The sequence below is a fragment of the Dasypus novemcinctus genome, chromosome 5, assembly GCF_030445035.2.
Source record: "Dasypus novemcinctus isolate mDasNov1 chromosome 5, mDasNov1.1.hap2, whole genome shotgun sequence".
NCBI classification, from domain to species: domain Eukaryota; kingdom Metazoa; phylum Chordata; class Mammalia; order Cingulata; family Dasypodidae; genus Dasypus; species Dasypus novemcinctus.
In genome coordinates, this window is record NC_080677.1 from 26,067,120 (window position 1) to 26,083,728 (window position 16,609).

At 33.6% G+C, this 16,609-nt stretch overlaps 1 protein-coding gene across 4 annotated transcripts in view; it reads right to left on the reverse strand.

Annotated features, from left to right (window-relative positions):
- The window catches only part of BBS9 (Bardet-Biedl syndrome 9), a 591,858-nt gene that overhangs the window by 409,276 nt on the left and 165,973 nt on the right, over positions 1-16,609 (reverse strand). For all 4 annotated transcript variants that reach the window (XM_058296789.2, XM_071215094.1, XM_071215092.1 and 1 more), the window contains 2 exons: positions 13,943-14,126; positions 13,005-13,134 (listed from right to left, as the gene is read on the reverse strand). In XM_058296789.2, coding sequence (XP_058152772.1) covers positions 13,005-13,134; positions 13,943-14,126 — 314 coding nt within the window. The remainder of the gene's footprint in view (positions 1-13,004; positions 13,135-13,942; positions 14,127-16,609) is intronic.

A 16,609-nucleotide genomic window follows, 5' to 3' on the forward strand; every position in this document is an offset into this window, starting at 1 on the left:
AATTCTGCACAAAAACAAACAGAACATATCAAAATTCCCAGAGAAGAAAGAAAGGAAAGGAAGCTTACTCCCGGAGGTGAAGAAACTGTACAAAAAGTAGAATCTTAAAAATTGTAATGCATTACAAGCAAAGAGTAATAAAAAAAAACTGCTGGGGTAGCTAAACTAATAACAGACAAAACAGGCTTTAACTCAAAAGCTATTATAAGAGATGAAAAAAGAAATACTATATATAAATAAAAGGGGTAATCCACCAAGAAGAAATAACAATTATAACTGGATTTTATCTAGGATCTTGACTATGCTGCAGAAATGAATTTCAAGAGCACGCTCGGTTAGTTAGGCCAGTAATTTATTATGGTAGGGAGGGAAAAGAAATGGGAGAAAGTAACAGATCATGGGTCCCAGGTAGAGAGGAAGGGGCTGAAAATTGATAATGAGGGCTGATTTACAGGCTACAGTTTCCCATTATAGATTATAAATGCCCAGGTTTTACTTGTGTGGTAATCATGGCAGGGGAAAAACATCGAGAGCAGGGTACAGAGGGCAGGAACAGGCACACAAACCAGCACCACGTCAGGCACCGGGATAGGGTGAAGGCGAGAGAAAGCAAGAAGTCTTCGTACTTGCTTTTTAAACCATTAGTTATTCTGACCCTTTTGCTAATGACACAGGAAGAGTCCCAGCTGTTTGCTGTTTTGATTAATTACACCACACATCAATCCCCCAGGAGGACCCAGTGATGAAGTCCTTGGGGAATATCTGGGGCTTCTCTTGGCTTCCAGAGGAAATTTCATTCTGAACTGCAGAATCTTGTGAGGGTCTTCCAGCAGCCATCGTGGGGGTACCGAATGACACGTGAACTTCTTGCCAGGTTCTAGATCCTTCTATTGATTCCCTAATTTTATTAGCCTACTTCACAATCATAAATACTTATACATCTAATTATGATGCCCCCAAATACAGAAGAAACTACTGGCGAAACTGAAGGGAAAATTAAGACACATCTACCATAATAGTTGGAGAGTTTAATACACCATTCTCATCAATAGATAGAACATCTACACAGAAAATCAATATGTAAACAAAGAACTTGAATAATGTGGTAAATGAACTATACCTAACAGACATAAACAGAATATTGTACCCCAAAAGAGCAGGATATACATTGTTCTCAAATGCACATGTATCAATTTCCAGGGTAGGTCACATGTTGAGTCACAAAACAAATCTCAATAAATTTTAAAAGACTGAAATTATACAAGGCATCTTTTCTAACCATAATGGAATGAAGGTGGAAATCAATAGCAGGCAGAGAACTGAAAAATACACAAATACATTGAAGTTAAATAACACCCTCTTAAACAACCAGTGGGTCAAAGAAGGAATTGAAAGGGAAATCAGTATATATCTTGAAATGAATGAAAATGAGAACACAACTCATCAAAAGTTATGAGATGCCAAGAAGGCAGTGCCAAGAGGGAAATTTATAGTCCAAAATGCTTACATTTAAAAAAGAAAGAGCTAAAGTCAGAGACCTAATTGTACACCTAGAACAACTAGGAAAAGAACAGCAAACTAAACCCAAAGCAAGCAGAATGAAAGAAATAACAAAGATTAGAGAAGAAATAAATGAAATTGAGAATTTTAAAAAAAGAGAGAGAATTAACAAAACCAAAAGTTGGTTCTTTAAAAAGATCAATAAAATTGACAAACCTTTAGACTGACAAAGAAAAATACTGAGAAGACAGAAAAAAATGAAATCAGAAATGGGGGGGGGGCATTACTATTGAATCCACATAAATAAAAAGAATCATAAGAGGGAACAACTTTATGTCAATAAATTAGACAAACTAGATGAGGTAGACAAATCCCTATAAAAACATCAATACCTACACTGACTCTAGAAGAAAGAGAAGACCTCAACAAAACAATTATAAGAAAAGAGATTGAATCCATCATCAAAAACCTCCCAAGAAATAAAAGCCCAGGACCAGATGGCTTCACAGGTGAATTCCACGAGTCATTCCAAGAAGAATTAATACCAATCCTGCTCAAATTCTCCCAAAACACTGAATAGGACAGGGGAGTGGATTTGGCTCAAGCAGTTGAGTGCCTGCCTCTCACAGGGGAGACCCCAGGTTCATTTCCAGGAGCCTCCTAAAGAAAAACAAAAAACAAAAAAACACAGACAACAAGCAAAACCAATGAGCAAATAAACAACTAACAAACAGACAAGGAAGGGGGTGTGCAGGGCGGGGGACTGAATAGGAGGCAATGCTACATCACCCTGATACCAAAGCCAAATAAAAATGATACAAGAAAAGAAAATTACAGACCAATTTCTCTTATGAATATAGATGCAAAAATCTTCAAAAGAACACTTGCAAATCAAAACCAACAGCACACTGAAAGAATTACATACTATGATCAAGTAGGTTTTATCCTAGGTATGCAAAGGTGGTTCAACATAATAAGAAAATCAATTAATTTTATACACTACATAAACAAAACAAAGGCGAAAAACCACATGGCTATCTCCATTGAGCAGAAAATATATTTTACAAAATCCAACATCTTTTCTTGATAAAAACACATCAAAAAATAGGAATAGAAGGAAACTTCCTCAACATGATAAAGGACATATAAGAAAAATCCACAATTAATATCATACTCAATGGTGAAAAACTAAAAGCTTTCCTTCTAAGATCAGGAACACGACAAGGATGCCTGCTGTGACCAAATTTATTCAAAATTGTGCTGGAAGTTCTAGTCAGAACAATTAGGCAAGAAAAAGAAATAAAAGGAATCAAATTGGAAAGGAAGAAGTACAATTTTCAATATTTTCAGATGATAAGGTCCTATATGTAGAAATTATCAAAAAATCTACAACAAAGTTACTAGAGCTAAAAAAGTAATTCACCAAAATGATGGGGTACAAGATCAACGAAGAAAAGTCAGTAGTGTTTCTATACACTAGTAATGAGCAATCTGAGGAGGAAATCAAGAAAAAATGACATTTACAAGAGCAACTAAAAGACTGAAATATCTAGGGATAAGTTTAACCAAGATTAAAGGACATGTATACAGAAAACTTTAAAACATTGCTAAAAGAAATCAAAGAAAACCTAAATAATGGAAAGACTGGATTGGAAGACTAAATATTATTAAAGTGTCTATTCTAATGAAAATGATTTACAGATTCAACACAATCCCAATCAAAATTCCAACACCCTACTTTGCAGAAATGGAAAACCAGTTATCAATTTTATTTGGAAGAATAAGGGAACTGAATAGCCAAAAATATCTTGAAAAAGAAGAACAAACTTGGAACACTCACACTACTTGACTTCACAGCATATTATAGAGCTACGGTGGTTTAAAAAAAAAAATACTCCAGCATGGTATTGTCACAAGGATAGATATATAAACCAAGGGAATCAAATCAAAAGTTCAGAAATATACACCAAAATCTTGGACCAACTAAGTTTTCACAAGGCTGCCAAGTCCACTTAATGGGAAAAGAATAGTCTCTTCAACAAATAGTGCAGGAAGAATTGGATATGCATATGCAAAAGAGTGAGAGAGGACCTCTATTTCACACAATATAAAAAATTAATTCAATATGGATCAAACACCTAAATATAAGAGCAAAGATTATAAAACTACAAAAAGAAAATGTAGGGAAGCATCTTTAGGATCTTGTTTTAGGCAACAGATTCTTAGACTTGATACCCAAAGCACAAACAACAAAAGAAAAAGTAAATAAATGGGACTTCATCAAAATTTAAAACTTTAGTGCATCAAAGAACTTTATCACAAAAGTGAATAGACTACTTAGAAATATTTGGAAACCATATATTCAATAAGTGTTTAATATCCAGACTATATAAAGAAATCCTATAACTCAACAATAAAAACAAAAACAACCCAATTTAGAAATAGGAAAAAGGCTTGAATAGACATTTCTCCAAAGAGGATATACAGTTAAAAGTTCCATGAAAAAGATGTTCCACCTCACTAGCAAATAAAGAAATGAAAATCAAAACCGCCATGAGGTACCATTTCACACCCATTAGAACAGCTAGTATTTTTTAAAAAAACAACCCAATAATTACTAGTGTTGGAGAGAATGTGGAAAAATAGGAACACTCACTCATTGCTGGGGGCAATGTGAAATGGTACAGCCACTGTGGAAGACAGTTTGACAGTTCCTCAGAAAGCAAAGTATAGAATTACCATATGATCTGGCAATCCCACTACTACATATATACCCAGAAGACTTGAAAGCAGGGATGCAAACAGGCATATGCACACCAATAGTCATAGTGGCATTATTCACAATTGCCAAAAGTTGAAGCAACCCAAGTGTCCATCAATGGATGAAGAGATAAACAAAATGTGGTATTTACATACAATGTAATGTTATTCAGTCATAAAAAAGTATGAAATCCTCATACATGCAACATGGATAAACCTTGAAGACATAATGCTAAGTGAAATAAGCCATACAGAAAAGAATCAATACAGTTTGATCTCACTCATAAGAAATACTTAAAATAAGCAAAATTATAGAGTTACAATAGAAAATAGGTTAACAAGGGCTGGGTCAGTGGCAGAGATTGGGGATTTAATGCTTAGTTTGCACAGAATTTCAATTTGGGTTGACTGTAAAATTTTGGAAATGAATGGTATTGATCATAGTATATAATATTATAATTGTAATTAACAGCACTTCATTATATACGTAAAAGTGGTTAAAAGAGGAAATTTTAAATTGTATATGTAACACTGGAATAAAAATTAAAAAGATAAAACAGGACTCTAAAACACAGTAAACACTGTTGTAAACAATGCATGATAGTTTATAGGACAAATAAAAAAACATTCTTTTATGAATTTTATGAATATATCACACTAATGCAAAGCATTAGTAATAGGGTGGTAGATGGGAAAAACACACCTAGTGTAAACTACGGACTATGAATAATTGTACAATTTTAATATTTTTATATAAATTGTAAAAAAGGTGCCATACTCATGCAAACTGTCAACAATGGGTAGTTACATGAAAATGCTTATTTTTTACATTATTTTTTCTGTAAACCTACAACCTCTATAACTAGAAAAAAAAATTTAAGAACTATATACCATGATCAAATGTGATTTAACCTATTTATACAAGGGTGGTTCAACATAAGAAAATCAATGGCTATAATATATCACATTACAGAACAAAGGAAAAAAACCCACATGATAATCTCAGTTGATACAGAAAAGACATTTACCAAAATCCAGTATTCTTTCATGATAAAAACACTTAGAACACTAGGAATAGAAGGAAACTTCCTCAACATGGTAAAGGGCATATATGAAAAGCCCACAGCTAACATCCTACTTAATGGTGAAAAATTGAAAGTTTTCCTTCTAAGATCAAGACCAAAACAAAGATGACCACTGTCATCAATGTTATTCAACATTAGACTGGAAGTTCTAGCCAGAGCAATTAAGTAAGAACAAGAAATGAAAGGCATCCAAATTGGAGAGGAAGAAGGAAAACTTTCCCTATTTGCAGATGACATGATCCTTTTTATATAGAAAATTCCACAACAAAGCTCCTAGAGTTAATAAATGAATTTAGCAAAGTTGCAGGGTACAAGGTCAACATGCAGAAGACAGAGGTAACCTTAGTGGGTGAGCTTTTGTTCACTAATTTAATGCTTGAGTTTTTTTAAACTTTATTTTTAAAGAAGTTTTAGATTACAGAAAAATTACATCGAAAATATAGGGGATTCCCATATACCCCACTCCTTCCCCCTCTCCTATTGTTCCCTATTAATAACATCTTTCATTACTGTGGTATAATTGATGAACAAATACTGAAGCATTGCTACTAACCATGGTCTATAGTTTACATTATGGCTTACACTTTGCACCATGCAATTTTATAGGTGTTGACAAAATGTATAAAGGCCTATATCCATCATTGCAGTATCATCCAGAAAAATTCCAGTGTCTCAAAAATGCCCCATGTTACAACTATTCTTCCCTCTCCTTCCCCTCAGAACCTCTGGTTATCACTATCTTTGTATCAATGTTACAAGTTCCTCCATTACTAAAATAATAATAGGTCTACTTTTGTCCATAGTTGCATCCCCCCCTTATGTTTATTCATCCCTCAGTCTTGAGGATTTGGGAGATGATGCCCTCCCTGCTTCCAAATGAGAGGGGCTTAGATCCCATGGGCAGATGGAGAGAACTGTCTTCTTACAGTCGCAGATACTCTGTTTTTAGGGATGGGCATTGTCCATCACCATCATTTTGTTAATTGTCCTAGGCAAACCCAATGAACTGGAGAGAAGGTGTTGGCTGTGACTCCACTGAGATTCAGGGCTCAACAGGCATATGAACAGACTGAAGATTTAAATATATGGGACAAATATTTAACAGATATAGTGCTAATTATAAGTTCAAATAAAAGAGGCAGAAGAACCATCTGTAGGGAAATTTTAAGTGAGTCTAACGCAGTTACATTGGGGAGAAATGTTAGCATTCATTCCAAAGTAAGGCCCACAGACTGTGTGCCCGTTTGCTGGATTATCTGCCTACCCATAGAGTCCAGATGTCTCTGGATCCCTCAGGAGCACCCGGTCTTGAGGCACTATTTACTGTGGCAGTCAGTAAGAGACTTCTGAAATGTGCATAAGGGTAACCTCCAGAATAACCCCCTGATTCACTATAAATCTCTTAGCCATAAAAATTTTTGTATTTAGTATTTTCCCCTTTTGGTCAAAGTCTCTTTCCAAATGCATCCCTAGTTGGTGCTTGGTAATAGTGCAGTTTTATACTTTTTTACCAAAACTCTATTTATTGTTTACCACAAAATTTATTTTAAAAACAAATAATGGATTTTTTTGGAATAATGACAACACTCTAAAAATTATTGAAGTGATAAATGCACAACTATGCAATTATACCAAATATCACTGATTGTACATTTTGGATAGATTTATGCTTTATTAATATGTATCAATAAAATTGATTCATTCAAAAAAAATTAATGGAGCTACAGGAAATGTCTGCTGGCCCTTCTCTAGAAGAAGGTAACTTTGACATACCACTTACTATTGATTAGGACTCAAAACCTCTAAAGTTCAATGTCACTTAGTAAAGACTGATAAGTTGCAAAAGATCTGTTTAAGAGAAGGGTAACTACATGAGTTGTGATTTTTTCTTGTGTTACAAGGCATTAAACAGTTTTGTATCTATCTTTACAATCTTATTACAGCATTCTTTTTTCCACTGACTCTATGTATATATCAGTTTCCTATATTCTTCTTTAGGCCATTTAGTCAACTTCTAGTCACTATTAATGAGTAAAAAAACTGGCACATATTTACTAAAAAGAAACATAGACAACAAATATGGAACCACATCAGTAAAATTTTGAAGGAAAATATGACAATAAATATTTAACAGAAAATATAACACTCTATTTATCTTAACTGGGAAAATTAAATCAACCTACTTAGAGATGAAGCAAAATTAAGAAGTTAAAAAACAGGAATTCAGGATATAAAAAGACAGGCAATCTTTGATAGATACAGAAAAAATAAATGTAAATATAACAGTATTGTAACCCTAGATTAGAAAGTGAATGCAAATTTTGAAACTTATTCTTAGATAAAAATATTTTAATAGTAACCTACATAGAAATACCCATGTTACCATAATGAAGAACAAACAGTAAGAGAATATGTGTTTATGCAAGAATATGTATGCGCCCAAGCACATTTATGTATTCATGTCTGTGTGTGGTGGTGGTAGTCAGAGTGGAAAAAATAAGAAAGAAGAAAGAGAAAAAGTATGTTAAACACCTTGTCTAAATATGGGGGGAAGATTTCTTTCATTCTTGGATTATGGAAAAATTGAAAAATAACCACTAATAGAAACAAAGACAGAAGATAAATATATACATGTACTATCTAATACCCTGGAAAATATAAGTACAAAGAAACACCAGTTTATATACAAAAGACTGAAAGTAAAGGAAACAATAATAGAATAAAATTAAAAGCAGAACATACTGTCCAGAGTGACAAATGACCAAATATATTAACTATAATAATAAATGTAAATGAGTTTTTTAAAAATCCAACCAAATGCTATTTACAAGAGATATACTCAAAATAAAATGACAAGCTAGAAGAAAAAGCATAGATAACAGCAAACCAATAAATAAGAAAATGAACTCAAAGCAAATAAAACAAAACAAACCATTAAATGAAAACCAAAAAGGGTTATTTTGTATTAATAAATTTTCACAACAAACCAAAAATTAAGTAACATAAATAAGAGCCGAATAACATATAACAAGAATAGATAAATGAAAAATGCTTAGATATCATTGTAAAATTGACAGAAAAATATAGTAAAGAAAGACTAATATTCCACTGTGAATAACAGAGTAATAAAGGAAAATATAATAAGCATTCAGTGGCTCCAAAAATCAGAATTCATACTTTAGTCTCTAGAATTCCAAGTAATACTTATAAATTTTATATGGAATATTAAGCCACAAAAGAAATCTTTAAAAATATAACATAAAGAAAAAGTGTATAGGACCACATTCTCTTTTTATAACACAAAACATGACAAATTAGTAAAAAAGATAAACTAAAGAAGAAAAGTGACTTTGAAATTTAAAATAATCTCCTAATAACTTTGATTTTTTTTGAGAACAGGTAAAGTCTTTCATTTTATTTGAAAAGTTATGGGTTTACAAACAATCATGCATAAAATACATGATTCCCATATGGTACCCTATTATTAACACTTTGCATTGGTGCGGAACGTTTGTTACAACCGATGGTAGCACATTTTTATAAATGCACTATTAACTACAGGCCATGGTTTAACTTAGGGTTCACTGTTCATATAGTACGGATTTTTTTTAACATTTTATTGTTACCATATATACAATCTACCATTTCTCCCTTTTAATCACATTGAGATCTACGTTTCAGTGCTATTAACTGCATTCATAATATTTTGAAGAAGGAATATCCTTCCTTCCATAGGTCTCAATTTTTTCATATTAAAAAAGGCTTTTAACTAAAAGGTCTTATAAGGATTCACTGGGCATATATGATATGTTCGGTTTTCTGACTGATTATTCATTGTGAGATCTAAAGGTAGAAAAGGTCCCTATATTAAGGAAATATATGGTCTGGTTGAGGAGTTAGAAAAAAATGAAACAGCAGTCACCAACATAATTATAAATGTTATAAAACTCTATAGAAAAGGGAGATGAGGATAGGGAAGGAAGGCTTATTTATGTGACTTGAGTTAGCCCTTGAGGATAGAATCATTTTTTCAAGCCAGAGGAAAAAATGGAGAAAGCATTCTGGTCAAGGACACTATAGCAATGAAGACTAAAAATTAAATTTTAAATACTGAAGTTATAATAAGTAATTATTGTGGACAGGGTCTAGGAAGAAAAACACTAAAGTAACAGACCAAATTCTTTACACTAAGAAAATGAGCAGTAAGAAGATTTTAAAGCACTACAGGTGTGGGCTGCCAATTAAGGCCTGGATAGGTTCTCATCATTTGAACTTCCATTCAAATAGAATTCCATCTTTAGGTATATTTGACGTCTCTAGAGAATAATATTACCAATATACAATGATCTTTATTTGCCATTTGAGAAAATGACCACAGCCAATCTAAGATATTCGGCCAGGCTTCCATAGTTACTTCATGCAATGAAAGGAAAACAGTAATAGCTAAGAAATTTAAAGAACACTATCACATTTAAGTTCTATGAATTCTATAACCTGTTTAATTATTTCATATTCCCATAGACTAATCCACAAAAATTAAAATAATTAAACTAAAAGAACACCATCTAATCAATAATGATGTTTACTGTGAAAAGAAAGAAGGAAGCACAGGAAGATTTAGAATTGGTTTATATTTATTACAAAAGTAGAGAAGGACTATTACTGCCAAGCAGGCAGAGTGGGCAGAAGGAAAGCATCTCAGTTCCTGAGCAAAATGCTGTTATTAAGTATAATTGCATCAATTTGATTCAAATCCAATATTTCTTACTGAAAAGAAACATTTTAAAATAGCAGCAATTTCCTTTACAAATAAACACATTCAGTCAAGGAAACTTCTACCAAAATGGTTTAACTCTGATGAAAATTAAAAGCAGGAGGGAAATTATTTCAGTACTTATAATTTCAAATATTAACTTCTAAATATAAATACATTAAAATAAAAATTATGAGAAGTGGATGTGGCTCAATCAGTTAGGCGCCCGCCTACCACACAAGGGGTCCCAGGTTTGGATTCCGGTGTCTCCTAAAGAAGATGAACTAGATGCCTGCCAGCTACAGCAAGCTAGACATCACAATGAGCTAGACACCACACCAACCACAACAAGCATACATCTAAACCAACAGATGCCATAAGCCAGCAGACAATGCAGACCATGGGAAGCAGATGTGGCTCAGGCCGTTGGGCACTCCCCTCCCATGTGGGAGGTCCTGGGTTCGGTTCTGGGTACCTCCTGGAGAAGGCAAGCAAACAATGAGCAGACAGATGAGAGAACCATCTGGGGGAGGGGGTAGATAAATAATAATAATAATAATAAAATATATAATCTTTTAAATTAATTAAATAAAAATTACAATGAAATTATTTCAGGCACAGGCTATCCTTATATTTTTGTGTTAAAATATATAAAAATAAAAATCTTCAACTGATATATAAAAATAAAAATCTTCAACTGAATAATTATAACATAACTTATTGTTATATGTTAACTGTGGAAAACACTAAAGACAATATTTGCTGTTTTTTTTATGATTTATTTTTATTTATTTCTCTCCCCCCGCCCAGTTGTCTGTTGTCTGTGTCCATTCACTGTGTTTTCTTCCGTGTCTGCTTCTATTCCTGTCAGTGGCACCAGGAATCTGTGTCTCTTTTGTTGCATCATCTTGCTGAGTCAGCTCTCCATGTGTGCAACGCCACTCCTGGGCAGGCTGAACTTTTTTTCGCACGGGTCTCCTTATGGGTCGCACTCCTTGTACATGGGGCTCCACTAGGCGGGGGACATCCCTGCATGGCACGGCACTCCTTGCACACATCAGCAATGCATGTCGGCCAGCTCCACATGGTTCAAGGAGGCCCTGGGTTTGAATCGTGGACCTCCCATGTGGTAGGCAGATGCTCTAACCATTGAGCCAAGTCCGCTTCCCAATATTTGCATTTAATTGTTAATGATTACCATCTTTAAAAAGCCATGAAATATAGGAAGATAAGGTGTGATGGGCTACTTCTGAAGTACTAATTATAAGAGATAAGCACCATGATATACATTTTATGGAAATTTGGTTCTTTACTCACCATAATTCTACTTACACATGGACCTTTGATTGTTAAGTTGCATATGGACTAGAAACTATAAATATACTTGATGAGAAGTCCTATATACGAGCTTCCCAGGGCATATCCCTTCCAAATAATATGTGTAAAATAAGTATTTCACCTAAATATTCTCAATAGGGTCTAATAGGGTCTGTCTATTCATCACTCCCCAGTACCCCTCATACAAAAAAAAAAAACCTACAACTTGTAAGTATGTAAAAATATCGGCTTCTTATAAGCCACAGTGTACTACCTACCCACCAAGATGGGTCTTTCTTCTTGTACCTGAGCTGCCACTTGGGGAGCTAAGAGAACAGCTCCTGAATGGATATATGGACTACTGAGAGAATTACTCTCCGAAACGAGAAATGCTTGCCCTGCTGGAAAGCTGCTTTTCCTGTTCTAAACCCTTCTAAGTAAATCCAATGCAAAATGTCTACTGAATCTGAGTATTTGGTTGACCTTAAAAAGACCATCTGGTGAGGATTTAAAAATCAGCCTCAAAATTTTAAAGTATTTTTCAGATACAATAAACCATAATTATGTTAAATGCAATTTATGTTATAGCAATTAAAATTATAAGATCTTTTCGGAAATCATGAAGAAGTAACTTGTTTTGTTAAATATTTATAGATTTCAAAACAATGCTTCCATTTTTCAATATTCAGGCAGCTAAATCAATATTATCAGATTAACAATGCAAATATGGGTACCTTTCATTGAGACTGAACAATCATACTATACACATGACTTCTTAATCTGGGGAGAAACTCATTCTGACGAGATACTATAGGTGTCCTTAAAGAATTCTACATCTGGTATTTAAATATGCAATATAGTGAGTTTAAAAAGCAGAACTGAATAGTCCTGGAACTCTATGAAGCTTTATAGAAAGTTGTGTTTTTATAAATTTGCTGAGATTTTCAATTCCTAAACATAATCTGAAATGCTAAAGAGTCTGTCAGGATTTCACCTTTTATACTGACTTCTTTCCGTCTCGTTCTATTTATTTGTCAATTTTATGTTATGATATGGATTTTGTCTTTCATTTTAAATGTAAGGTGGCATTATTTAAAAATAATTAAAATATAAACTACCATAAACACATGATCAATAGCAATTCTGCATCACATGACATAATAAGGTCTAGAGTAAATTCTGAACTGTAATATCTTCACAGTCAATTAATAATTCCTAAATGGGACACATCACATGCTTGGAAAAAACATTTCCTATTTTAAAGGAAATAACCTATTGTAGAAACCATATTCATAAACTCTTCCACAGATTTCACCTTAATTTACAAATGATATCTTTTTTAGAAATACTAAATGAAAATGATTACTGATGCTAATTAAGGATATTTATATCATTGTTTTTCAATAAATACTACTAAGTATTAAATTATTTTTATTATTGACATTCAGACTACAGTGCCACTTGCCATTTTTTAGTAAGATTTTGCCAGATTTTAGTAAAACCACTAGCGAATGTTTAGGAAAAATTCTGGAGAATTCCTTCACTAAGATCCTTTTTTTTAAAGTATTGTGTTAAATTAAATCACTTACTGCAAACAGCCCACTCCTACTGCTACAGGAATGTGAGGAAGTTGAGTGGCCCACTTCAGTGTCACATCCTGATAAATATGCAACATGTTGTTATGATTTCCAATCAAAGTATTTACTGTTCCTTCAGAAACTGTAGGTTGAAGAAATAGAGAGGGCTAAGAAAAAAAGTCATTAACAACACTATAGGGTACTTATGACCCAAACTGATGCCAATATTTAGATTTAAATTCATAAAGAATTCAAGCAATAAAGCATTATTTTTCAAATTCAAGCCACCAGCATATAATAAAGGAAAACTTATTTTACCAACTTGAAAGCTATAACTAAACAGTGGCCAATATTTTTGCATTTCATCTAGAAAGCATGAATTTCATTAAAATTTAACACATTTAAGCTAATGACTTACTTGGCATTCACTACAGATAAGTCATTTTATTAAACAATATGTTACATTCTGCTTATAAAACAGTCTGATGTAGGGGTGTGGAATTTTTCTTTTTGGAATAATGAAATTGTTAAGAGTTTTTTGTGATAGTGAATACACAACACTGTGATTATACTAAAAGTCATAGATTGTACACTTCAGGTAGATTGCATGGTATGTGAATATATCTCAATAGAACTTCTTTTAAAAAATAGTCTGATGTTCTTAGGGAAGCATCTTGAATAGCTACACTATGGAAAACATTAATATATGCTGGAGACCAATTACACAAGTCATTTAGTACAAAGTATTAAAATGACTGACAAAACCAAATGTATGCTTTATATCAAACTTCTATTTGAACTTTAAAAGTTAAAATGTCCATGACATGTTCAGTACAAAACTATTTTCTTAGATGTTTAAAACATATGTGTGTGAATGCCGGTTTTTTTCCTTCTCATGTACGTAACATGGCTTGACATACAGAAAAGTTAAAGAATCTCTTTCTACACACCTGAGCAATATGGGAGAAAACAACTTGGGCTACAATCAAGTTTCTTCATGAATCGAATTTGTCCATTATCCTTAAGGCAAAAAAAATTCTTCTCACCAAGAACGAAAACAGAAGATACTGACTGGTTGAAAGAGACAATACATATATCAAGTGCTTGCTCTCCAATATTTAAAGTCCAGTCCACCTACAAAGGAAAACCTAAGATTAATTCAATTGCTAAACAGAAAATTTCAACCACTTTCATATCAATCCAATTAAATTTTTTTCAACATAACAGATAAATAAAGAATTGTAATCTCTTTGTTTTCTTTTTTTTAATTTGTTTGGGGGTTTGCTGTTTGTTTGTTGTGGGGTTTTTTGGCTGTGACTGTATTTCTGATATTGTCTAGACTCAAGCAGGATTTGCCCCATCATTTGCCAGATGATACTATTCAGTGGCTCAAAATACTCATTTAAAAAGACATTAATGTCACTAAAAATTTTCCATAAAAACGTTATTGTACTTACTTTGCAAATTAAATTTAATGATCAACTGTTAGAGGTTTGCAATAATTAACAAGCTGTAGCTCAGTTTCCCCTGATATGCACTGGGAAAGGCTAACCCCATCCCCCATAAGCCTACATGTCCAAGGGCATGGTGCTTCCCCACAGGTTAAATAAAGAAACCACATAGTGATGGGAGTAAAGGGAAATGGAAACCTTCCCTACCTACATATCGGAGGGAGATAAAATTCCTACAGAACAAAGAAACATCTGCTCCTGCAGCATGCCAAGAAACCAAAACTCCCTAACCCACTATCTTCTAGTCACTATCAGGGCAAGTTTTCACCTCTAGGGCTTCCTATTGGTCCCTGCACTTCACTTGGATCCTCAACCCCCTCCCACCAACTATCATTCCCCCACCTAGGAAAGTTCTGTATAAATTCAAGTCCCCCCCTTCCAGGAGAGGGCTAAAGTCTCTCTTCAGACGCCCTACCATGCTGGTGGGGGGTCTGAAGTCTGTTCTTCAGATCCCCTCCATTGGGAGAGCCTCTCAATAAATCTTTGTCTATAGTCATTTCAGTCTCCATGTCCCAGTAAGCACCGTATTTTCTCCAAAAATCACTAAAACCTATAGCCAGTATTGTTGTCAATATAATGTTTTGATAAAGAAACAATTGAAAAATATATCAGCTGTATACACAGGGCCATCGCCAAGCTGATGTAATGGTATAGTTGGATTCTAAACCCATAAGAGCTCCTCCAGTGTATCTCCACATCTCTGGAACATGGTCAATGTTCAATAAATGCTTCTTAAAATAATGAAGGAATGGCTTTTAAAGGTATATATAAAACAAGAGTCTTTTCAGAATTCAGCTCCCAAGCTATTAATATTTCTAAATTTTAAAAAAAGAACAAAGATGTACCATTTTAGAAAACATATAATGTATACAGTAATGATAATGATAAAGTCTCCCTTGAATACTCAACTGAGAACTTATCAGCACACACGTGTAAGGAAACTACCATAAGCCTGGGAAAGAACTATCAGAAAGATAAGAGTAAGGGTGCCCAGAGTTCACAAAGCATAGGAAATACTGCTATACATCACCAGCAAAACAAGAAAACCTCAAACTCAGAGGAAATTGAATAGAGTACTCAGAAAGGTCTTGCCTCTAGAAAGGGGAATAATTAGCCCTACAGTGAGCATTCTGCTGGTTCCAACTAACAAATACTAAAATCAAGACCTGAAAGGATCAAACTGTTGCAAAGTAACATAACTGAGTACAAGAATAGTTATGTGATTACAAAGATATCCAGCACACAACAAGACAAAACTGACAAGATTTGGCATCTAATAAAAAATTACCAGGCATGAAAAAAAAACAAAACAGGAAACTGTAATCTACAGTGAGGAGATAAATAAAGCAACTAAAACTGACCAAGTAGAGACACAGATGTTAAAATTAGAAAACAAAGATATTAAATTTATTATTATTTCTGTATTCTATTCTTCAAAAAGATAAGTAGGGTCATGGAAGATAAAAAAATAATAACTTCTACATATGAAACTATAATGGATGGGAATTAACAGCAGATTAAACATTGCAGAAAAAGAAGACCCATGAACTTGAAAAAATAGCAACAGAAACTATCCAAAATGAAACAGAAGAAAAATAATTTTAAAAAAAGAAAAAAAGAAAGAAAAGAGAATCAGTGAGCTCTGAAACAACTTCAAGTAGCCTAAATATATGTGTCACTAGAGTCCCCAGAGGAGGAGAGAGGGAGACAGGAAAGAAAAATATCTGAAGAAAAAATGGTCAAAAATTTTCAAAATTTTATGAAAACCACAAATCCACAATGCAAGAAGTTCAACAAACCCTAAGTACAAAATAAAATTTTTAAAAAGGAAGAAAAGGGAGCAAATGTGGCTCAAGAAGTTGAGCATCCACCTCCCATAAGGGAGTTTCTGGGTTTGGTTCCCAGTGCCTCCAGAAAAAATAAACAAACAAAAAAAACAAACAACAAGCAAAACAAATGATAAAACCAACTCTAGGAAGGCAATGTGGCTCAGTGGCTGAGTTCTGGCTTCCCACATACAAAGTCCTGGATGCAATCCCCTGCCCACGATAGCTCAAAAAAAATGAAGAAAGAAAACCACAGAAAGGCACAATATAATCTAATTGC